We start from the raw sequence: 24,288 nt of genomic DNA on the forward strand, positions 1-24,288 counted from the left end.
TACAGGGGCAAAAGTGAAGAAGAGGTGGAGGCAGAGAAGGAACACATGGCAGGTGATGAGGAACAAAACTGAAAGGACCATGATCCCCTCCGTTTTAGGTACCCTTTCCTCATCTTCAGTCCTGTTCACTTTCAGACCCTAGATACCAGTTTCCAATTTTATTTTCTTCTCTCCACAGGAACACTGACCCCAAGCCACTCTTCACCTGGACAGAATGAGAGTGTCAGGTAGGGCCAGGCTCTGAGGATTCTAAGCCTCAAGGTTGAGGTCTGAAACTGGTTTTGGAAATCCTTTTCTGCCAGCAGTGTCTGCCCATCCTGGACTCAGAGGTCACTTGGCTTTATTTGTTCTCAACTGGTCAGGCCAGAATTCCAGGAGGAAACCAATACAGGGAGAGCTTGCAAGAGTATAAGAGGTGACTTCCTGCCTCAAGGCTGAAGGACTACAGAAACTTCAGCACCATGGCCCCATCTGGCTGGGATCATGGAGATTCACCCTATCTTGGAAATGCTTCACTGGGGTTGGCAATTACAGACAAAATATTTGCCTCAAGGAGGGCTATTCTAGAATCCTCAAACCACAAGCCTGGGCACAAGGAGAGGCCTTTGCCTTCTGGTCTACACCCTCATACTGTACCCTCTTTGTACAGGTAGGGAAACTGAGGCACCAAATAGGAAACTGACACAATTCATTTATATTTTCAAACACCAGGAGAAAGTTGAGAGCGAGTTTTATTTATTTATTTTTATTGAAGTATAGTTGATTTACAATGTTGTGTTAATTTCTGCTATACAGCAACATGATTCAGTTATACATATATACAGTCTTTTTTATATTCTTTTCCATTATGGTTTTATCACAGGATATTAAATATAGTTCCCTGAAGAGCATGAGTTTTGTTTTTTTTTTTAAGATTTATTTATTTGGTTGCACTGGGTCTTAGTTGCGGCTTGCGGGCTCCTTAGTTGAGGCTCACCGGCTCCTTAGTTGTGGCATGCATGTGGGATCTAGTTCCCTGACCAGGGATCGAACCGGGGCCCCCTGCGTTAGGAGCGTGGAGTCTTATCCACTGCACCACCAGGGAAGTCTCAAGCACGGGTTTTAGAGTCAGCTTACTTCCCCAGGTTCAGGTCCCCCCTGTCACTTACTAGCCTAGTGACCAGCTCTCCCAGCTGCAGTTTCCTCATCTGTACAATGGGGGTAATCAATAACGTACAACACAGAGGGTTACTGCCAGGATGAACTGAAATAATGTGTGTAAATGCCGTTCGCCCAGTACCCGACACAAAATGAGCGCCGTATAATGTGAGCCGATGCCCTAGAAGACGAGGACCCCACAGACCTGACCCCGCCCCATGGGATCCAGGGGGCCTTCTCCCCCACCCCAGTAGCTTGAGACCAGCAGGAGGCCACAGCTGAATTCAGGGCTGAGGAGCAAGGGGGGTGCAGAGAGGGAGGTCACACGAGATCGGGCGTGTTCAGGGTGGTATGGCCATAGATGGAGAGGGAGGTCAGGCAAGGAGCAAGGGAACTTGGCCTGATGGTTAGATTTGACACCCAAGGCTGTGGGACCACCAGAGTCCTTGAGGTGGGAGGTGTGGTGCAGCCTTGCCGGAAGAGTGAGGAAAGGGAGAGCGGCCGGGGGCTCTGGTGGTCCATCATGTGTGTGGAGTTCCTCCTCAGTGATGCATGAGGGGATGGGGAGCAATACGGCTGTGAGGCAGGGGAGGCCGCGTCGGCTAGGCTGGCGCGTGTTCCTACAGAGAGCAATACTTCACTGTGGAAGTGTGAGTTATTTGTGGTGGCTTTCGGGGGGAGTGGATGGAAAATACAGGAGACCAGCCCCACCCCCAAGCCACCCTGGAGGCTGCCTAGTGGCGACAACTATAACCTCCTTCCCAACAAGCCACGGGCTCGGCAGCAAGGGCATCGCCCCGTCTGCTCTGTGACTGAGGAACCCCAGCTCAGAGGTGCTGAGCCCCTGCCCGAGGCCACACAGCGGCAGGCGGCCACCCTGAGCCTTCCTGCCTCCCATGCCGGGGCTCACCTGCCTCCTGCTCTCCTGCCGCAGTTCTCAGGCCTCCCCTCAGCGTGCTGATTCCCAGGCCTCACCCCAGAGATGCTCTCTGGAGCGCTAAGTGGAGCCCAGGAAGGTGCATTTCTAACCCTCCCTCCCAGCGGCCCTACTTTGGGGAACGCTGCCATGTAACCTTGCAGCATGATCTCACTGTTTGGTCATCACGTAGACTCACACTGGCCTCGCCATGCAGGCCGTGGACTGGTCCACAGTGTGGGCAGGGTCCGGACCTACAGGATGTGGTCTCACTGAGGGGATTTGGGAAGGACCCACATGTAGTCTTGCTGCCTGGCCTTGCAATGTGGTCTGGTGCTGTGGTCTCATGGCAGCATCTCCTTGCTCTGCAGGTCTGCTTCACCTCCTGGCCCTCATTTTTTGCCTGGTCATCACATGGGTCTTTGTCCGCAGCTATATCAACTTCAACATGAAAACCAACCGCCTGCCCCGCTGGATGGGTGAGTGGAGCTCACTACTGGGGCAAGGCCTATGGACCAGGGCTAGGGGCCAAGGATCTATTCCATCCCTGGGTGACCCAGGAAGTGGCCAGACATGGCAAAGTGAGGACTGCCCTTGGGACCTGAGGCGTTCGGGGTGGGAGAAGAGGAACCCCCAGGCTGTCAGGAAGGCTGGGAGCCCATGGGGGCCAGAGAAGTGTCCCAAGGCCCTGGCCAGAACATGTGCCTGCATCAAGGGCCATTTTGGAAATGTGACCCAAGAAGGAAGGACAGAGGGAAGAAGAAAAGAAGGGAGGGAGAAAATTGCCCGGGCCTTGAGTGCCTTCCACCTGTACTTGCTGTTCCCTCAGCCTGGAACCCTCTTCACTCAGACCTCCCTGTGGCCAGCTCCTTCTCAGCCTTCAAGCCTCTGCTCAAATGTTACTGCCTCAGAGAGGCCTTCCGTTACCACCCCAGCTATACTTGCACCCGCTTTTCTTAGTTTAGAGTCTTTCATGTCAGCCTATTCCCTTCAGAACATCATTATCATCCATCATTAGGTTGTTTGTTTATTTGTTTACTTGGTTGTTGCCTATCCCCATCCCATAGAATGTGAGCTTCCTGATGGCCAGAATTTTGCCTTGTGTACATCCATCTCTCTAGCACCTCAGAGCAGATGCTCAGGAAACATATGATAAGTGAAAGAAAGAGGGATGGATGGGTGGATGGCTAGATGGATGATGGATGGATAGATGGATGATGGGTGGATACATGGATGATGGTTGGATGTATGATGGATGGGTGATGGATGCTAGCTGCTCTACATGCATGGTCTCATTTAATCTGCACAAATGCCCTGTGGGGTGATTCATGGTATGTTTGTGGAGTGGACTCATGCATGACCTCATGTTGTGGTTTTATGTGTGGTCCGAGAAAAAGAGAAGCTCAGGGAAATTAAGAAACTTGCCCAAATGTCCCTTGTAGATGTCAGAACAGGAATGAGAACACAGGTCTCCCAGATCCAAATCCTTTCAAAGGAAGGAGAGAAAGGGAAGGAATTTCTACCTCTGGATTCGTCCTCCTTAAAGACCAAGAACCACCTCCATCGACGTAATCAAACATAATAACCTCTAGTGGCCCAGACCAGCTTATGGCTTCACAGCTGTGAGAAGCCAATCACCCTGCCTCTAACAGAGACTCCCCCAGTGGAATCTCAGAGGGCCCTTACCTCATGTGCTTCTTGTTGAGCATGGCCCGCACCCAGGTCAGGATGATTTATATGGATACATATCTTAGGCCCTACTTTTACAGACTAGAGATTGACTTGGCTGTGCTGCTGGACTTGGAGGAGATGTGCCAGACCAGCACAGGAGGCTCAGAGCAGGAGGGGAGCTCAGGAGTAAGCTCTAGAGAAGAGAGCCTCAGCTTGGGGTGGGAGAGGGGAGTAATTGAAAGGAGCCCCCAGATGTTGTTTCCCTCTCAGAACTCAACCACCTGGGGTTTGACAAATCAACACTCCCCCCAACGATCATCAAGCAACTGTTCTGTGTTAGGTCCCAAAGACCCCAGAATGAGGAACACGTGGCTCCAGCTCCAGTCACGTGAGTTAGTTCACATGTCTGGCATACACTGTCACATGCAGCTTGCCCTCCTTCTCCTATTGCTGATGATCCTTCAGCTCTACCGTCTCCCACCTCCTCTCCCTCCTCCAGTTGGTAACTCTTCTTGCCTGTTCACTCGATGCCAGCCCCTGTATGCCAGCTGTTGTGCTGTACTACTGTACTTTTCAAGGTACTGTACTGTAAGACTAAAAATGTTTTCTTTATTTTTTGTGTTTGTTTTTTATGTATTATTTGAGTGAAAAGTATTATAAACCTATTACAGTACGGTACTACATAGCCGATTGTGTTGGGTACCTGGGCTAACTTTGTTGGACGTACGAACAAATTGGACTTAGGAATGTGCTCTCGGAATGGAACTCATTCATATATAGGGGACTTACTGTATAGAATATACAAAAATGGAAGTGCATTAACATGACCTGAGTCTTGCAAAATGCTTACAGTGGCAGGAAATGTAACCAGTGGGAAAAGCAGCCATCCAAAACCACTGGTGTGCTCAGGCACGGAAAGGGGAAACTTCATTTACTTCAAACACTCCTGACCTGGTTGCATGCACCCCACCTGATGATTTCATGCATTAATATGGAAGCACATATATTACTATAGCACAAAATTTTCTAATGTTTTTATTATTATCTTGATACATAGTTGGTTTCCTTTTTAATCCAATCTATTTTATTTTATGCATTTAATAACTTGCCGTCTGGTAGAGTAGGAAGTGCTGAGTGTCTCAAGAGAAGTGGGAATAAATTTACTCTAAGAGGAGTTCATAGGCTTTTCCAAATCACCAAAGGGGTCCATGGCACAGAAATCAGGTGATTAAAGAATTTCTGATTTACCTCATAAATTGGGCAGGGTTCTTTCAGACGGGAGTGACAGACCCAACTGTAAGCGGTTTAAACAAAATGGGATGTCTTTTGAGTCAGGTCATTGGGAAGTCCATGGCATCAGACTTTAGGTGTGGCTGGATCTAGGGGCCCCGACAAAGGCCCCAGAGTCTATCTCTGTGTCCCTGGGCTCTGCTCCTTGCTATTTAACCTCATTCCATGGGCAGCTTTCTCTCCCAGGCAGGCCTGGTGGCTACCAGCTCTCTGGATGTTCACCTTGCAGCTCAGCTGAAAGATGCTTCTCTCTCCCCCGGGGCCACATATCAACCCCTAGAAGGGCTCCGACTCCAGACGAATGTAACGCTATAACTGGCCCAGCCTGGGACACGTGATACCCCTCGGGCCTTGGAGGCAAGGGTAGGGGGACAGCTTCTCAAGGACCAAACGGAAAGTGTGTCAGTGTGGGTGTCCCCCAAAAAGGAGAGTTCCCCCGCTCCCCGCCGGCATTTCTGTGTCCCCTGGGGGCCCTGTCCTCTAGGAATTAGCACCCAGCTGGTGGGAGACCGGACGTAGAACCGCAGAAATAAGCGGGACGCGGCACAGCTAAGACGTGAAGCCTGTTCAGACATTCGGAGCTGCGGGAGGCGGGAAGGGACGCTCCGGGCCCGAGCAGTGACAGCCACACCATCCCGTCCTTCCCGGGGGCCAGGGCTCTCGGCGCCTCTCACTGGCTCTTCTCCACAGCCGGCGAGAGTGGGTGTGATGGCCCCCACTGCGCGGGCGAGGAGGCCGAGCCCCAGAGGAGAAAACTCACACGTGGTCACACACGGTCAGGCTCCAAGTCCAGTGGGCCTCACAACAGAGGTCTGCTTCTTTTTAACCATGAGAGAGTCCTCTGTGTGCGTGTGTGTGCGTGCCTGCACGCACGTGTGTCTCTATGCACGTGTGTAAGTGTATTGCATGCGTCTGTGTGCATGTGTGCACGCTTTGTGTGTATGTGCATGTGTGTGTGTGCGCACACGTGTGTGTCTATGCACATGTGTAAGTGTATTGCATACGTGTGTGTGCATCTGTGCATGCTTTGTGTGTATGTGCATGTGTGTGTGTGTGTGTGTTTGCGCGTGAGAGAGAGAAGTGGTGACAGTGGCAAATTAGGGAGGACTTCGAGACCAGATGGGACTTTCAACTCATTTCAACCCCTGCCACGGGACAGGGACCGCACCTGGCCAGGCCAACACCTCTCTGAATTCCCTTCTTCCCACCCCCCAGCCCCCAGCATCCACCCTGTGCAGGGGCCCAAAGCACTTTCTAACCAGATGCTGTCTTCTCTCCAACAGGTTCATTCTACAAGGAGAACCGTGAGTGTCGACTCAGCCCCATTTCCCTTAGGGTGAGGTGTTCCAAGGTCTCTAGTCCCAGCCCTGAAGGTTCTAGAAAAAACTTGGTTCCCAGAGTCTGCCCGGCTCACTCTTTCCATGGCCTGATGGTGCCTTCCAAAGCCCCCAGCCCTGTGGCCCCTTCTCAGCCATTCGGACTCATGGCGGGGCTCAACTGTCTGCCTTCCTCAGCAGCCCCAGCCTGCAGTCTGGACTGCACCCACCCTGCCCCCCTCTCTCATCCCCTGACCCGGCTGGGAGCCCCAAGGATGCAGGCTGTGTTTATTATCATCATTGCAATGACCCCAGAATTGGCTTATGTTTCCTGCTCCAAAGTACCAGGGCCATGTTGAGCACCACAGGGGCCCCCAGAGGCAAACAGAAGGGGGTGCTGATAGTCTAAGGGGGCAGAAGGGCCATATGTGCCAAGAGAGGTGGGGCGACATGCCCTGGGCTCCAGGAGGGCCGCCTGCTTCCAATGGGAAGGTGTCAGGGAAGGCTTCAGGGAGGAGGCGGCTATTTAGCTGTGACTGGTGGAGGAGAGACTGGCCTGTGCAAAGGCCTAGGGGCAGGAATGCTGGGGCTCCAGTGGAGAACTTGGCTGCTGAGTCAGGGACGCAAGTGTGGGGAGTGGAGAGAGCACTGGGAAGGCAGGAGTGCTGAGACGTCTGAACAGTGCAGAGAAGCGCAGAGAAGGTGGAAGGAAGGGACAATTATGGTGATGATAACAGTAACAGTGATTGAGTGCCTACTGTGTGCCAGACACTGTATTCAGAACTTTACAGGCATCTCATGCAATCCTCACCACAACCCTATGTGGATGCTATAAGTATCCCCATTTTGTAGATGAGGAAACTGAGGCTCAGAGAGGTGAAATCTCTTGGCCAAGGCAATGCAGCTGTAAGTGGCGGGGAGGGAGTCAACCTCCCCATCTAATCCAGAGCCCACCCTCTCAACACCTCCTTACAAGAGACAACACCTCCGAGTCCCCCTTTCCACACCAACATGGTGGTGACTGAAGGGGGATGCAGCTCGGGGAGTGGGACTTTCCCTGACTGAAAAGGGCATGGAGGGGACTTCCCTGGTGGTCCAGTGGCTAAGACTCTGTGTTCCCAATACAGGGGGCATGGGTTCAATCCCTGGTCAGGGAACTAGATCCCACATGCCACAACTAAGACCCAGTGAAGCCAAATAAATAAATATTAAAAAAGAAAAGAAAAGGGCATGGGAGCCCCCGTGCACTGCGGTATTACAGAGAGCAAAGACTGTGCACCAACACAAACCATTCACCCCACACCCTGAACCCTGTCTCACTGAAGCCTCCTGAGTCACACTGTGAAGTAGACACTGTCACACAGCATCTTGGTGCTGAACACTCAGACGTCACCTGCTGGGGGGAAGGCAAATCCAAGCACACGTGCTGCCTCTCACCTTCACCGGTTCCCACAGTAGACACCACCAATCCATCCCAGCACTCTTTCCCTCCAAGCCCACAGGTAGCCTCAAGGCTTTATCATTAAGCCTTTAATAGTAGATCCGTTAACATTGAAGAGGAAACCTGTTTGACAACCCTGATCTAAACCAACTCCCTCATTTTACAGTTGGCACTTTTAAGCAAAAGGGAGAGTTTTCTGGCAAGTCACACAGCAGATGACTGAAGTCGGCCCGAGTTCCCTGACTGCAACTCCCCTCCAGTGCTCAGTTCCATGCCCTGAGCAACAGCCAGCCTCTTGGGTTCCCAGAGGGGTTGGGCAGCTTAGGAAACCCCTGAAACCCAAACCCACAGAGCAAATCCCCTGCCTCCCAGTGACTGAGACCGCTGGGCCTCCTCCCCCTCATCCAGTAGCTTGACCGTGAAGGCTGGATGGTCAGAAAATCAATTTGGGAAAAGCTTGCTAAGCCAGCCTGTTGACATGGGGTTTATCCGACTCAGCTGCTGTTGATTAGGCTCTGGGCAAACTCCAGGGTGGTCCCCGAAGCCTGGCCCAGCCCCTCTGGCAAGGTGAAAACCTCTGGATTCGAAAGTAAACTGGGCTCTCTGGGGGGGGCAGGGGGGCGGAGGTGGAGCCCCAAGGCTCATAGGAGAAGAGGACCCCTCCCAGCCTCACCCTCAACTAGCCACTCTGGGGGGGGGGGTTCTGTCCAGAGGGAGGGGTAGGGACGTCGGGTCCACATCTCCAGCCATCCCTCTCCTGAGCCACTTGGGGGTGTCTCCACTCCCGGCCCTCACTCTCTGGTGATAGTGTCCCAGGTGGAGCTCTGGTTACACCCACCAGGCCTGTATGCTGACACTCGGGGTGGGGACGAGAGCCTAGGATGGGCTTTCTGTTCAGATCATCAGGGCCGCCCACTCCACCAGGGGAGCCCTGGCGCAGGCTGCATTCGCTCCTAAGAAGGGGCACCATCACCCACCCTGAGGCACCACAGGCTTGCCGAGCTTGGCAGTAGCGGGCTGTGTCCCCCCAGAGGGACGCTCTTTCCTGATTCCCATTAAGGCTCCCTCTAGGCCCTGGAGACCCTAATCACCCTCCCAGCTTGGGCTCAGACCCGCCCAAATGCTCTAGGTGTTCATTCAGTGAAGATTTATCGAGTGCCTCCTATATGGCAGGCACAGGAGTTATGGGGATGATTTAACAAGACAGTAAAGATAAAGGGCTTGCCACAGTGCCTGGCAGGCAGCAAGGCCCTGGCGTGTGCCAGCGTCTATTGGGAAGCCTGTGGGTTTGCTCCAGGCACTCACTGGCGCAGCTCAGCCAGACGCCTGGCGCGGGGGCTGAAGGAGAGAAAGGCTGCCTGACCACTGCTCTCCCTTTGCATGAACTTTCTCTAACTCCCTGTTTACCCAGTCCTCCCTCCTGGCACCTTCTGAACTGCCAGGTGGTGTTAAAACAACATGCATGAATGTAAGTTAGAAACTGCCAGGCTGAAAGTGCGGGTGACATCTCAGCGGCTGTGTTTGGGGGCGCATCTGCCTCTCCCGCCTTTCACAGGCCTCCAGAGTTTGCCCTGGGAGGGCCATGTGGAGAGGATGCAGGTCTTAATAGCAGCCACAATAATCAGAGGTCCCACATATTGAGTCCTCAGTGGGTTCCAGGGACCATGCTAAGCCCTGGGAGGGAAGTTCCAGAACCACCTTTGAATCTCAGGGTCTGGCCCAAAGTAAGTGCTCCGGAAATGAGTGATAAGAAGAATAGCCAATAAGCACTGAGCATTAACCTGAGTTCATTAATCCCGCGCAAGAACCCAGTGGAGAAGTACCATCATTAGCCCATTTCACAGATGAAGGAGCAGATTTGCAGGGAGGTTGAAGACTGGCTCAAGGGAACCTGGTTCGTGAGAAGCGCTCCCACCCACCATGCTGGGGCCCCAGGAGCTTGTCAACAGGGCCCTCTGTGAGCTCAAAAGGCTGCCATGTCTCAAGAGAAGGTTCTCAAGAGAATCCCTTAACCACGGTGACTCGGGTCATTAACCACCACTCACTGTTCCGCACACAGTTACCGAAGGCCTGCGGGCAACCAGGAGCTGTGCCAGGGCTGGGGCTTTGAGGGGAAACCCGGAAATGAACGCTGGGTGGTCAGACACGCAGCATCCCGTGTCTTTGATGGGGTTGTTGGAAGCACTGTGGGAGCACAGAAAGGGGCAGATCCGCAGAACTAGGTGGTCAGGGAAGGCATCTCTGGAGGAGCCCCTGAGCTGGCCCCCTGTCCCTGCCCCTCTCCTCCTCCTGGGCCCCTTCCTTAGCTGCCGCCACCAAAGCTGTTCTGTTCCCTCCCCAGCTTCACGCTTGGTGAAGACCAAGTGTGGCCTCAGCAAATCCTGCCCAGACAACTTCTTTGCGTTTAAAATCAGCAGCGGGGCCGCCAACGTCGTGGGCCCCTCCATGTGCTTTGAAGGCCAAACGTAAGTTTCTGGCATTTCTTTTCTTTTCTTTCATTAATTCACTCATTAGCAAGTTCAGAGGCCTCGAGGGCAGGCCCTAGAGACCAGACCACACCTTTGACATGCTTCCTTTTACTCTGGGTGGCTGGGTCACACATGATAATAATCCTAGCATCTTGCAAATGTGCCAGCATCTTGCTAGACACCTTACAGCATCGTCTCCCTCAATCCCCCGGCACTCCTGGAGGTGGGACGATAATCCTCCCCTTTGTAAAAATGAGGAAACTGAGGCTCAGACACTGTTAGCCAGCTAACCCTTGGTAGAGCCAGGATTTGAACTCAGGTCTGTCTGATAGCCAAGCTGCTGGGCTTCCTATGACGGGGGATGCCTAAGGGGAGTGTTCAAGATCAAGGTCCAGGTATCAAAGCCCAGATGCAGCAGGTGCCAGGGCTTCTACCCAGGTGCAGGAGAAAGACTATATACCAGGCTTTCTAGGTAGTAAAGTCTCTGGGACAGGAAGTTCATCCTACAAAAGAAGCCAGAGACAGGTGTTTTAGTACGGATTCTGAACCTAGATCCAAATCATTTAGGCAAAACAAGGAAACCTACTGGTTCACGTACCCAAAAGGCCAGAGGCAGTGGGCTCCAGCACCAGCTGAATCCAGGGGTTCAAACCAAGTCATCAGGGCTCCCTCTCACACTACCTTCAGCTCTGCTTTCCTCTGTCATTAGATTCGGTTTTCTCTACTGAAAATGGACTTCTTCATGTGGTGAAGGAGGGAGGCCACCAGCTGGGTTGACATAACAGCCCTGTCTAGCACCCCACTGGGAAGAGCTTTCCCATCTGAATTAACCCTGCAAAAGTCCCGGGGCTGGGGCTCATTGGCTGGCCTGGGTCACATGACCACACTGGCCCAATCACTGTGACCAGGGGCACAGGATACCGGCTTGTCCAGGCCTGGGAGAGAGGTCAGTGCTGAGAACCTCCTGGCCTGAGACGGAGAAGTACGGTTTTCCCAAGGATACCAGAGGACGGGGTATGGATGCTGGGCCGCAGGAACACAGCTGGGCTCCACTTGGGGATCCCAGACATGGCAGGACAGGAGCAACTTTCCGGGCTCTGCCTTCCGCCTAGCCTGGGGACATGGGCTGACCCTGCCTCCAGCACCTCCGAGCCCCGGGCAGGGACGCTCCCTCTTCCCTGGGCGGACTGTTTTGGTCCAAACGTGCCATGAGAGACTCCTCAGAGAATCCAGCCCACCGCTCGTTCCCAGGAGAAAACAGATGGCCCAAATAATTCCGTGTGTTTCCTGATGCTTTGGCATCACACCATGTGGGCCCTCGCAGAGTTCCAGAGTGTTCACTCCACACTCGGGACCAACTGTTGTATTTTGTTTTTCTTCTTTCTCTTCAGGATCATGAGTCCTGTGAAGAACAACGTGGGCAGAGGCCTGAACATCGCCCTGGTGAACGGTGAGTTGCTGATCCACCCCCCCCCCCACCGGCCCCCACCACGCTCTGAAGCCTGGCTGGCCTGTGGGAACAGGTCTAAAAGAGCTGGTCTGCCCTGCAGTCATGGCCAGGTCCCTGCCAGGTGCACCTATCTCAGGAGGATACGCTGCTCCTCTGAAACGTGACCCCGTCTGGGCTTCAACCAACACACATGAAACCACAGGGGACAATGTGAGATTACAAGCTGAGTGCACGCCTTCATTCACTCATTCGGCAAAGAGCCACAGCAGCTACTGTGGGCCAGGCCCCGTATGGGGTTCTGGGGGTCACCTGTGAACTAGAAGGACAGACCCTGGCTTGACAACCCCCTGTGGGCGCCCATGAAGTTCACAAAAAATCAGAAGGTGGTGAGCACATATGAAGGAAAAGGAAACACAGCTCTGGGATCGGAACACAGAGCTGGCAGCGGAGGTAGTCGGGGGAGGAGGCTTCCAGAGGGAGGTGGTGGTCAGCTGAGGCCTGAGGGACGGTAGGGGTTGACCAGGAGAAAAGAGGGAGGCTCCTTCCAGGCAGCGGCAACACTGTGCAGGGCGCAGGGAAGGGAAGAAGGAGGAGAGGGGCTTGGGGGTCCACACAGCCTCTCTCTGGCTATAACACAGAAGCAGGGTGGTGAGAGGTGAGGCTGGGGGACCAGCAGGGCCAGAGGATGAGGGGCTAAGTGTCCCGCTAAGAAGTGTGGACCTGAAGCAGAGCAGAACAGGGAGCCTTGGAAAGGCTTTGAGCAGGGCCTGAGGGCCCAGCCCTGCCTTCCTGAAACCTCCTTCAAGCTTGGAGTTAGGGAGGCTAGAGGCAGGGAGACCCAGGGAGGCCCACAGTCTCAGTAACCCTGCATCTCCAGCAGGTGATGAACAGGAAGCCAACTGCAGGCCAAGCCAGGAACAGGGACATGTTTCAGGAGGGGGTAGGTTACAGGGGCCGAGAAGGACCAGGCGGTGTGGCCCCAGCCGAGCCCCTCCTGTCTGCCTTCAGCTCTTACGTGATCTGGGGAACAGGGGCCATTTGCCTGGATCTAAGAGCTATTCCTGGGACAAAGGTCAGGGCAGATGGAAAAAGGGCACAGTGGACACTCAGGAGAAAAAGGGTTCAAGCTTGTGTGCAGTGTGACCACACCACCACACTTAGGAAGTGACAAGGTAGGATTGGAACCCTGGCCCTTTGCTCCTAGAGGACCCATTTCCCGTCTGCCAAGAAAGCCTGCTGCGTCAGGGGAGAGGTCAAAGCCTGGAACAAAGGAGGAGCGTTGCCGGACAGGGGTCAGAGGACAGCCCCGGTCAACTTCCTGGGAGTCCAGGAAGGGTGTGGGCCAGGAAGGGCAAGGGCAGGAAGCTGAGGGGGGCCGCTCCTCCTCCAGAGTCTTGAGAAGGAGAGGGAGGCCTGATTTCCCCTGCTGCTGGCCCCTTCCAGACGGTCCCAGAGCACCCCCGGCACGCCAGGCCCCAGGAGACTGTAGCAGCCTCACTTACATCAACTGTCCCACCCAGTCTCCACTCACCCCACAGTGGGGAGGGCAGGGAAGGGCTCCAGCTGCAGCCGACCTGCCTGAAACCCGCTGGGCTTCTCTTCCCCCAAATGGACCACCATGGGAGAAAACGCCTGAATATTCTCCCATGAGATGGGCTCAGACAGAGGCCTCCTTCCCCATCCTTCGCAAAGCCCAAAGATAAAAACAACCACTGATAACACTGAGAGCTAACATTTATCGAGCACTTACTGTGTGCTAGCTATTTCACTGACCCTCATCACGACGCTAGAAGGCAGCTACGCTCAGTTTCCCTGTTCTGCAGGTAAAAAACGGGGGCTCAGAGAGGCTGGGCAACTTGCCCAGGATACGCAGCCAATACAATCATCTAGATTTGAACCTGGCTCTGGCTGACTCCAGGTCTTAATCACTCAGCGAAACTACCCGCTAGACTAGAAATGTGTCCAAGCACATGCGCAGCGCCTACTGCATGCCAGCTGTGGAAAGTCTAACAAATCACTCTCAGGGCCTCAGGGTCCTCATCTACATAACGAGCCAGAACAACAGAAGGATTGCTACTTCTCAACCTTTTAGATGGCAGGGATTCCTTTGAGAAGCTGTTCAAACTACACCTCCTCCCCCCCCCATCCCAATTCCAGAAAAATCTGCAAACGCACAGGATCACAAAAGTAGTTTCACTGGCTTCATAGATTCCTTCCCAAGAGCCCCAGGTGAAGTGTCTGGAGGGGCTTGGACACTAGTGGCTCCAAGAATTCAGGGGGGACTGCAATGAGAGCCTGCTCCCACCTGGCAGGAGAGCTGCCACTACCCAGGCCCCTGTCGCCACCCTCTTATCAAATCTACCAACTGAATTAGGGGGAGGGGGCAGTGAAGGCGGAACGAGAGCTGCCATCCCCTCTGCAACACCCCCATCCAGTGGCCAAAGGTAGGAATTGCAATTTTCCTCCAGAACACCTGATTCCCTGTAGGATTTGTACCCTTTGCAAAGCCCACCAAGGCAATCCAGATTACTGAACTCAGGACACTGAGTACACTTCAGCCCACTGCAAATCCCTTTGCCTTCAAGAGTTGGAACACTCAAATTGCAGAGTTCCTATTTAGGTGAGAATAGTAATGATGGTTGTAGTTTTTTTAGTTACTATTTTATAGGTAAGATTTATCTCACATGCATGTATTTTAAATACATCTCATTTAGTTCCCACAGCCCATGGTACAGATGCAAAAATTGAGGTCAAATGCTAAGTCGTGCATTAGGAAGTGGCAGGGCAGATCACAAACCCAGACTGGTTGGATTCCATTCAGTTCCAGAGGCCCTGCACCGTTATGTGCTAGTACCTCTCAGATCAGCCCAATGGTTACAGGGCACCTAATTTAGTCCTGCATGCTTTCTACAGGACCTAATTTTTTTAATTATTTTTTATTTTATTTTATTTTATTTATTTATGGCTGTGTTGGGTCTTCGTTTCTGTGCAAGGGCTTTTTCTAGTTGCGGCAAGTGGGGGCCACTCTTCATCGCGGTGCGCGGGCCTCTCACTATCGCGGCCTCTCTTGTTGCGGAGCACAGGCTCCAGACGCGCAGGCTCAGTAGCTGTGGCTCACGGGCCTAGCTGCTCCGCGGCATGTGGGATCTTCCCAGACCAGGGCTCGAACCCGTGTCCCCTGCACTGGCAGGCAGATTCTCAACCACTGCGCCACCAGGGAAGCCCTACAGGACCTAATTTTGTTCCACTATTATTCTATTCTATTTTTAGACCTTAGACTACAGAGTAGCCACTCTCCACAAAATGACAGACAGAATGACATGCTACGGCAAATAATAGTTCTGCTCTCTTATCCCTTAGGAACCACGGGAAAGGTGATGACACAGAAATATTTCGACATGTACTCTGGAGGTAGGCACCTCTGTCGGCACTGAAGTCGAGGGCGGGCTGAGCTCCTTCCTGTGGCAAGAGGCTACCTGGGTGCCAGGGAGTTTGGCTCTTGTTTCCAGGGACCCAATCAGAAAGCGGCACAGTGGGGGGACCGTCCTGCTGCCTTTGAAACTCCTTTCTACTGTCTTACTGCGTGCTCCCTGATGCAGATCCTGAGGCAAGGATTCAAGTGGGGTGTTTATTTGGGAGGAGGTGATCTCAGGGAATGTCAGTAGGGAGTGGGGGAGCGAGCCGGGGAAAGGAAGGCAGCCAGTGCAGAGCGTTACAGAGCCATGGATCACTGCAGGAAGCCAGTGTAGAACATGTGCCCCTGAGACACCCCGAGGGGCAAGGGAGCCGGGGTGCTCCTACCCCTATTCCTTGGCGCTTCCCACGCTTCTGGCCTGCCCCAGGGTACAAAGGAGGATGTGGAGGCCGGAGAAGACCTTCAGGCAAAGAAATGCTGGTGCTGGCAGTGGGAGGCCAGGCACATGTGCACTGAAATGCTGAGGAGGAGGGAATGGGGCCCAGTTTGCTCTGCTAGGTAGAAGGTATTTTTTTAAAGCCGCAGGGTCGCTATCGAGCCCAAGGACAGGACAAGGCCTCCCGAGGCCCAGAAAGGACAGCTCTGAGGCTCCAAGCTCTCTGCATCTTTCTGCAGATGTCTTTTCCTCTCTCTACATAGACATGCTTTCTGAGCTTCTCTGTACCCATGGACACCCCTTACTCAGGAAGTCACTTCCTCCTTGTCCTTAGCACGGCCCAGCAACAGGGCACCGACTCACCTGGGCTGGAGGCCCGGATACCTAAGTCCCCACCAGCAGCTTCCTCCCCGACAGGCCGCCCGGCAAAGCTGTGGGTGGAGGCGGGACTCTCACGCAGCGCTCGAGACATCTTCCAAAATGTGGTGGAATCAGTCCCGGGCCCAATATGCCACTTGCTGCCCAGCCGGCAACCCAGCCCCCCACCAACACAGGAGCCTCAGCAGGAGCGAAAAAGCAGCAGGGTGGCCCCTCGCAGACAGCAGAGGTCTGGGCCCGGCAAGGACTGGCTTCCGCCAGGATAGATGAACTGAGCTCAGCCTCCTTCTCGGCGCCCGGCTCGACTCTGTTTCCCCGCAATCACAGGGCCATCTCTGGGCTCGGGCATCAAGGGCGCTGAGCATGAGACCCCTCACCCCAGAAGCTCCTCGCAGAATGGAAGGGCCCTGCTGCTGCCAATCAGCTGGTTTCTTCTATCCTCAATCTCCCACCTTTGCCTCCGTCTCCAGGGAAAACCTACCTCACTGCACCCACCTAAATATGTGAGCCCAAAAGGGGAGAAATCACCAAGCAGCAGAGAGCAGGAAGCCCTCTTGGCTTTACAAACGAAGGAGGGGCTGAAATGTGGGAAATGGAAGTCTGCTGCCCAGAAGTCACAGCGGGGGAAGGTGTTCAGAAGGTGACCTGTGACAGCATCCTTAGAGACAGGAGCCGGGACTGTGTCTTGGGCTCAGGGCTTCCCACGATGGCCGTCTTCCAGCCGAGTCCCACCTCACAGATAGGGTCAGAGGACGTGCCCACCTGGAGCCTGCATCAGGGCCCGTGCAGACCTCTTCCAGGTGTGCCCCCCATGCTACAGACACACCCATAGGACTGAGGGGTGGCCGGGGGTCAGCTGCTGCTGGAGGAGAGGGTGGCAGTGACAGAGCTTGGACCGGCAGGGTGGGTGTGCACATGCAGGCATGCAAAGCCCCTCCTGGTACAGGACAGAGCTGGAGACGGGTGAGGAGAGAGCGGGACAGGCCATGGGCCGAGGGCAGGGAACTTCATTTGTTCTCTGTCCAGGGTGGCCTGGGACCAGGTTATGGAAAAGGTCATCTCTGGAGTCAGAGATTTCAGGTTGGTTGACCTGAGGCAGGTGACATCTCTTGAACCTCGGTTTTGTCATCTATAAAATAGAGGTAACCATAGACCTCCACTTCATAAGCTGGATGTGAGAATTAAATGATAACCTGCAACAATCAGGGGGAGGGACCCAGCCTGGCTGGGGGAGGAGCCCAGGGACGCTTCATCTCCCTTCCCTCTTCCCTCACTCCATCCATGTGATTTGGAAGCAAGGAGGTCATCTGTCCAAATGAAAAGGGAAAAAAATAAAAAGGTAAACCAAGTTTTATAATGCCTTATCATAAACTTGAATGTAACCATGGCTGATGGGGAACAAGAAACAGAAGCCTTTTGAGAGCAAGTCGCCCCTTCCCACAGAAGACAAAAAAAAGAAGATGACTTTTCGAAGTGAGAAGATAGTTATCAGAAGGCACACTTCATTTTTTCCAAACATCCACCGTCCATCCAGACAAGAGCCAGCTCTTGATATCTGCTGACGGCTCAAACAAATTAATGGTACTTTCAGAGCTCCCACTTTTTGTCTCAAGAGTTCAAGGGCTGCTGTGTCACTGACTGGAGGCCTCCGTGTTACAGAGCAAGTTGGTGGCTGGCCTTGCTTGGGGGACTTGATTTTTCCTCTGAATCCAAGGGATACCCACAGAATAGTAAGAATCAGGGCAGCTTCATGGGCAAGCAGGCTGTGAGCAGGAAAGTCACACAGGGCCCCTTGCTTAGAAGAAACTTGATTCGATGCTCTGCCTTCACCATCTTGAAATTATTAATAATTTTTCAACAAAAGGCCCACATTTTCATTTTGCACTGGGCCCTGAAAATTATGTAGCCAATCCTGCTAATAATTGTAATTCTGTTATAACGCACTTACTGCAAGCCCAGAGTCATCGTCACATCTGAGCTTTACAGAAATGCTCTGAGCAGGGCTATTAATTATTCTCCTTTGACAGATGTAGCCCCTGCTTTGCCCACCAGGCCGATCTTGCCCATACTTCCTCCAGTGTTCAAGAGCCCTCTGTATAAGTTATGCCTTATCCAGAGTACTATTTGCACTGTTCGTGTGTTCCTTTAAATCAGCTCATTCACTTTTTTTTAACCTAAATAAATATATCTTAAAAGGAAATTATATCACTGCCCTAAGTAGAAAGCCATTATCTTTTTTTATGCATGGAAGGTGACCATAAAAATAAGCACAACAGAAAAAAAATCAGTGTCGTTGAGGCAAGCTGCACGTTGATGCCTCCCCAGGTGCTGTCCCCAGACCTGCTCTGTGTTCAATCCAGAGATCTCTCAAGTGCAGGCAGGCATTAGAGATGCGAACGGAGCCTTGCTCCTTGACCTAAGCTGGAGAGTTGTGGGAGCCCCATGTTCTCTCTCAGTGGCCCGAGTTGCCCAGTGGGTGTACCCTCTAAAGTCAGCACAGACAGGCTGGGTGCATCTTAAACAGTGTAGAAGGGGCAGCGGAGCTCCTGAGAGGTGGCTGTGCTCGGTCCCCTGGGGGGGGTAGGCCTCCAAGGGCCCTTACACCATGGTTCTTGCCCCAGCTGCAGAGCAGAATCGCCTGGGAAACTTTCAAATTCCAGAACCCACCCCAGACCAGCTGAATGAAGATGCCCTCACGCTGTGCAGATGGAGCTCAGTGTCAGGCTGCCCGGGCATTCCTGGATCGTTAGGGCCATAGGAGAGGATGAGAATGACCAGCCGTCTTTCTCCTAAATGACCAGCACGTCAATTTTCCTTCCTCCCACAGACGCTAGCCTCCTGGTGAAATTCCTTAAAGAAATTCCAGAGGGCATGCTGGTGCTGGTGGCCTCCTACGATGACCCAGGGACCAAGTAAGTGGGAACCTCCGCCTGCCAGGGCACGGGGAGAAGCGAATCAAACACCTCCTAACTGCAAGTCCTTTTCCTACTATCCTGCTGGCTCCAGCTTCTGACACCTTCTCCTAAGGAACCAAGCAGACAAGCACACAAAGAGATGTTCTGGTGGGTTCATCACAGCCATGGTCACGAGAGTGAAAAACTGGACACACTCTCCTCTCCCTGTCCAGTGATAGCGAACTGGTGACAGAAATCATGATATATGGCGATATAGGACGTATTATTATATGTACATAAAAGAGGATATACTGCATCAGAAATGATGATGTAGAAAATATTTAAGGACACGGAAGAATGTTCACGCTTTAGTGTTAAGTTAAAAAAAAAAAAGAAGCAGTTTACAAAAGAATTGGTATAATCCCACAGTGCACGGGGGAAAAAAGACATGAAGGAAATATACTAAAATTTTACAATGATTATGTCAAGGGGGGGTGAAACTAAGTAATTTTTAGTTACTTTGTAAAGTTCCATATTTTCCAAGTGAACGTGTATTATATTTGCAAACAGAAGCAAAACCGTTGTAACTCTTCGCCAGCCCCTCGGATTGGCTTTCAGAGAAGCGTCCTGGCCACTCCGCCCTGTTTCTCCTGAGCTCGGGAGAGGCTGCTGCCCTCGCTGGAGGAGGGGTGGAGGGTAAGCCAAGGGCCTGAGACACTCCCCCTTCTCCCATCCCGAGCTCACCGTCCTCTCTGGTCCCCTGCAGGATGAATGATGAAATCAGGAAGCTCTTCTCCAACTTGGGCAGCACCTACGCGAAGCAGCTGGGCTTCCGGGACAGCTGGATCTTCTTAGGGGCCAGAGACCTCAACAGTAAAAGCCCCTTTGAGGAGGTGAGTTCCTGGCAGCCTCCCTGTCCCAGTGAAGGAGGGGATGGGAGTTGCAGGGGACAATGCCAGGAATGGACAGACAAGGGCTGGGGTGGCTTGGAAAGGACACATGGGGCAATGTGAGGAGGGCTACCCAGCGGTCGTCCACCCCGGAGATCAGGGTGGCCTGACTGGCTAATCCCCCAGCAGGAAGCAGCCTTGACCAGGTGGGTCATATATAAATACATAGATACATAGATAAGTACCAAAAAGGAGAAGGAAAAGGAGAAAAAAAAAAGGATGAAAGGAAATTAAGGCATGGAGGAAAGGGAAAGGAATGTGGAGGTGAAGCTCGCGTGATGGGGCGGGGGGAGAGTCCAGAGCAGCGAGTGGGATGCCCAGCTTCTGGTCCCCGCTGCGATCCCCTCCTCCCCCACTTCCTCAGTCTCCCCACCCGTAAAGGGGCAGGTTTGCGCCAGGGGAGCCCCAAGTTCCCTTCTAAGTTCCCTTGGAGAGGGTGAACTTGCACCAAGAAGGGGACACAGGAGGGCCCCCTTGAGTATGTGGAGGGAGTTAGGAGGGGCCCATGATCTGGGCTACACAGTCACTACCCAGGGGTGGCCCGAGCAGAGTGCACCTGGGAGGCATCCAGAGGTGGAGTTTGAGGAGCACTCACAGGAGGAAGGGGGAGTCAGTGACGGTTGGGGTCCCCAAGGAAATGCTGCACCTTCTCCCCCGCACCCCTTGCAGGACAATCGCCATCTGTGCATCCCCAGCTCAGAGCAATTCCAAAACCTGGGAGAACTGGCCAGGCTTCCCCAGCATGAAGTTGGCCAGTCTCTGGTGGTGAGAACGTTCAGCTCTGACCAGATCCAAGACGGGAAGCTAAGGGTCAATGATTCAGACATATATAGGACCACTGAGGAAAGGGAACTCTGTCCTGGAGGCAATGGGGAGCCATGGTAGGCTTAAGCGGGAGAGTGACCAGATCAGATTGATAACAAGAAAGACTAGTATTCAGCAAGTGCTTGCTCTGTGCAGGCACGGCTGAGCAAGTGACCTGCAGGATCTTATTTAACCCACAACGAGGTAGGTACAATGAGCATCCATCCCATCTCACGGACAAGGATCCAGAGCCTTGGAGAAGTTTTAACCAGCTTGCGCAGTGATAGGGATGCATTTCTCATCCAGGTCTGCAGCTTCCCCGAGGATTTCCTGTCCTCATACTTTTAGAATGGCCTCCCGCCTGTGCATGGAGAGCACTGTGAAAGGGGCACAAGTCAGAAGGCAGGGAGGAAGCCAATGCAATAATCAGACAAGAGACCCAGCAGCCTGGAGGGGGAGGGGCTGTGGGAGGCAGAAAAGGGACAATCAAGAAGCCTCGTGCTGAGCTCCAGGGAGGTGCGGGGGAGGCTAGAGCGGGCTGCAAGGGGTTTTGCCTTGTCTGGAAAATGCTGACCTGGTTTGTATGTGTGTGTTTCCAAGAGAATATATTCAGGTAATTAGAAATTACTTTAAAACGTAAGGAACAGGGCTTCCCTGGTGGCGCAGTGGTTGAGAATCTGCCTGCCAATGCAGGGGACACGGGTTCGAGCCCTGGTCTGGGAAGATCCCACATGCCGCGGAGCAGCTAGGCCCGTGAGCCACAATTACTGAGCCTGCGCATCTGGAGCCTGTGTTCCACAAGAAGAGAGGCCGCGATAATGAGAGGCCCGCGCACCGCGATGAAGAGTGGACCCCACTTGCCGCAACTAGAGAAAGCCCTCGCACAGAAACGAAGACCCAACACAGCCATAAATAAATTAATTAATTAAAAAAAAAAAAAAAAAAGTAAGGAACAGGGCTTCCCTGGTAGCACACTGGTTGAGAATCCGCCTGCCAATGCAGGGGACACGGGTTCGATCCCTGGTCCGGGAAGATCCCACATGCCGCAGAGCAACTAAGCCCATGCACCACAACTACTGAGCCTGTGCTCTAGAGCCCGTGAGCCACAACTACTGAGCCTGTGCTCTAGAGCCCAAGAGCCACAACTACTGAGCCCACATGCTGCAACTACTGAAGCCCGCACGCCTAGAGCCCGTGCTCTGCTACAAAGAGTAGCCCCCGCTCACCACAACTAGAGAAAGCCCACATGCAGCAATGAAGACCCAACACAGCCAAAAATAAATAAATTTTTTTTTTTAAAGTAAGGAATAGTGCAAAGTAGCTTGTGCTAAAGGAGAAAAGGAGAGGACCCTCTGTTTATACCCTCTGGGTGAAGAACACAGGGGGCAGGGGCCTGGGGCTCCAGAATGTCCCTTTGGAAGGTGTCAGGGGCAGGACTCTCTAGGAAGAGGTAGGGCGGGCGCTGTTCTTCCAGACCCAACAAAACTGGGCCAATTACAGCAGAGAGGAGACACGTAAGTAGAGAAGAGTCAGCACCACCTTTTGCCTGATGTCTATGATCAGCTGACTGCAACCCATCACCCAAAAATGAACCAAAGACCCCGACGTGATTAAAACCATTCTGTTTTTTGTTCTCCCACATGGGAAACGGGGTTTCAGAGAAGCAGCATCTAGAATTTATTCTTCCTTCCTAAGGGTTAGCCACAATAATCCCACCTGTAGATTTTATCATTTACATTCTTTTTTCCGTAAATTAAGCCTGAGCGTTTTAAACGCAATCTTAACTGATTTTATTCTCTTTATACATTTATTATTAATATTAATTAATATTACACAGTGGTTCTACGACTTACCAACCGGGTAGCCATAGGCAGTTACTTTGGTTCTCTGTGCCTCAATTTCCCCATCTGTAAGGTGAGATGGTAACAGCGAGCACTTCTTAGGGCTATTGTGAGGATTAATTACAGAAGGTGCTTTGTGTCTGGCATAGAGCAAGCATTCATGAATTGCTAGAGTGCTTCTTTTTTTTATAGAAGTACAGTTGATTTACAATGTTGTGTTAATTTCTGCTGTACAGCAAAGTGATTCAGTTATACATATACATTCTATACATTCTTTTTTTAATATTCTTTACCATTATGGTTTATCACAGAACATTGAATATAGTTCCCTATGCTACACAGTAGGACCTTGCTGTTTATCCATTCTACATATAATAGTTTGCAGCTAGGATGCTTCTTTTTCTTCTTCTTCTTCTTCTTCTTCTTATTATTATTATTTGGGATGTCCTAGAGGGGCTAAAGCTCTTCAAGCACCACTCCCCACATGCTTGGTACCAGCCCCCGCCCCCCCACCCCGGTCCAGGGCATGACAGGCAGTGACTAGGCTCTGATCTCATCTCTGAAACCTTGGGCAAGTTGCCCTCCCCAGCCTCAGTTTACCCATTTGTGAAATGGGCTGGAAATATCCAACCCTCCCATGCCCCTCATGGGGCAGTGGCGAGGATGAAGTGAAGCCATTTAGGTTTTAAAGCACAACGCAAATGCAGCCGTGAGTCCTAACATTGTCAGTGTCTCTCTTCTGTCTCTCTAGTTCTTAAAGAACAACCCAGACGTGAATAAATACGACGGCTGGCCGGAGCTGCTGGAGCTGGAGGGCTGTGTGCCCCAGAAGGTATATTAGGGCGGCTGTGGCTCTTCCTGGGCCAGGGCCTGAGGCTGTTCCTGCCTGACTTAGGAGTCAGAGCCCAGGCTCACTGCGAGCTGGACCGGCAGGAGTGACGGCCAGCGGAGGAGGAGAAGGAAGAGGGAACGGAAGTGTGGAAAGTGCTGAGGGTCCGCCAGTACCCTGCACGCTTCCCCTGTTGGAAACAAAGCACCCCTGGGTGGAGGCGTCCTACCCGGAGGTGGCCAGCCTCAGAGAGTCCTTCTGGAGCCAGCTGTCTGTGGAGAGGACAGGTGTGCTTTCCTTCAGGGACTGCTGACTGCCGCTCCCAAGGAAGGACAGGATGGACGGCCTGCACCTGAGCACAATTAAATTTTACTCTTGATGATTTTGAACGAACTTTCCCACCCTTTGATGTGCCGCATTTCGCCTGGGGTGGAAATGGTCTAGACTGAGTCTGCTCGGCCACAAGTTCCAACAGGTTGGTGATGGCTTTGAGCACCTGGTTAGGCAGCTAGAAAGGAGGTCGGCTTCATAGGGATTACTTTTAGGTGTGAAAGAATCCTTGGCTCCCAGTGTGAGGTGTAAGATCCACGGGAACAGAGACAGCCAGAGGACCAGACGCAGAGAACACGGTCTTCACCTGCTGTTTGAATGAGGGCTGGAGAAAATCCGGAGCTGGAGACGGGGAGGAAGCAAGGAGATCTGAGAAAGGCTGGAAGGAACAGCCAGACTGAAAGCCTTCGGGGGAAACAGCCTGGCTGTCTCTGTGTGGGTTCCCTCGGGAGCAGCCCCAAGATAAGGCTTCGAGTGCAGGTCGTTTATTTGGGAAGTGATTCTAGAAAACACCCATAGCAGATGGGAAAGTAAGACAGGAGAGAGAAGGCAGCCAAGAAGAGGTGTGTTGTTGACTCAGCTACTGCTGTGGGTGAGTGGAACTTAATCCCACGGGGAACCCCTAGGAATCGGTGTCGGACACACACCTCAGAGATCTCAGTCAGAGGTGAGGGAGCTGGGGTACTTATACACCAGCTCCCATCGGCCATCGTTGGAGGGCT

At 52.8% G+C, this 24,288-nt stretch overlaps 1 protein-coding gene across 1 annotated transcript; it reads left to right on the plus strand.

The window, feature by feature from the left end:
* The first annotated feature begins 214 nt into the window (after nucleotides 1–214).
* On the plus strand, nucleotides 215–23,248 carry FAM3D (FAM3 metabolism regulating signaling molecule D). The gene is made up of 8 exons (XM_068558853.1): nucleotides 215–227; nucleotides 2,425–2,536; nucleotides 10,093–10,236; nucleotides 11,631–11,689; nucleotides 15,050–15,100; nucleotides 18,746–18,830; nucleotides 19,579–19,705; nucleotides 23,159–23,248. Exons 1-8 carry the CDS (start codon nucleotides 215–217, stop codon nucleotides 23,246–23,248), a joined length of 681 nt encoding a protein of 226 aa, XP_068414954.1.
* Nucleotides 23,249–24,288: the final 1,040 nt, after the last annotated feature.

This window comes from Eschrichtius robustus, chromosome 12 (assembly GCF_028021215.1).
Source record: "Eschrichtius robustus isolate mEscRob2 chromosome 12, mEscRob2.pri, whole genome shotgun sequence".
NCBI classification, from domain to species: Eukaryota; Metazoa; Chordata; class Mammalia; order Artiodactyla; family Eschrichtiidae; genus Eschrichtius; species Eschrichtius robustus.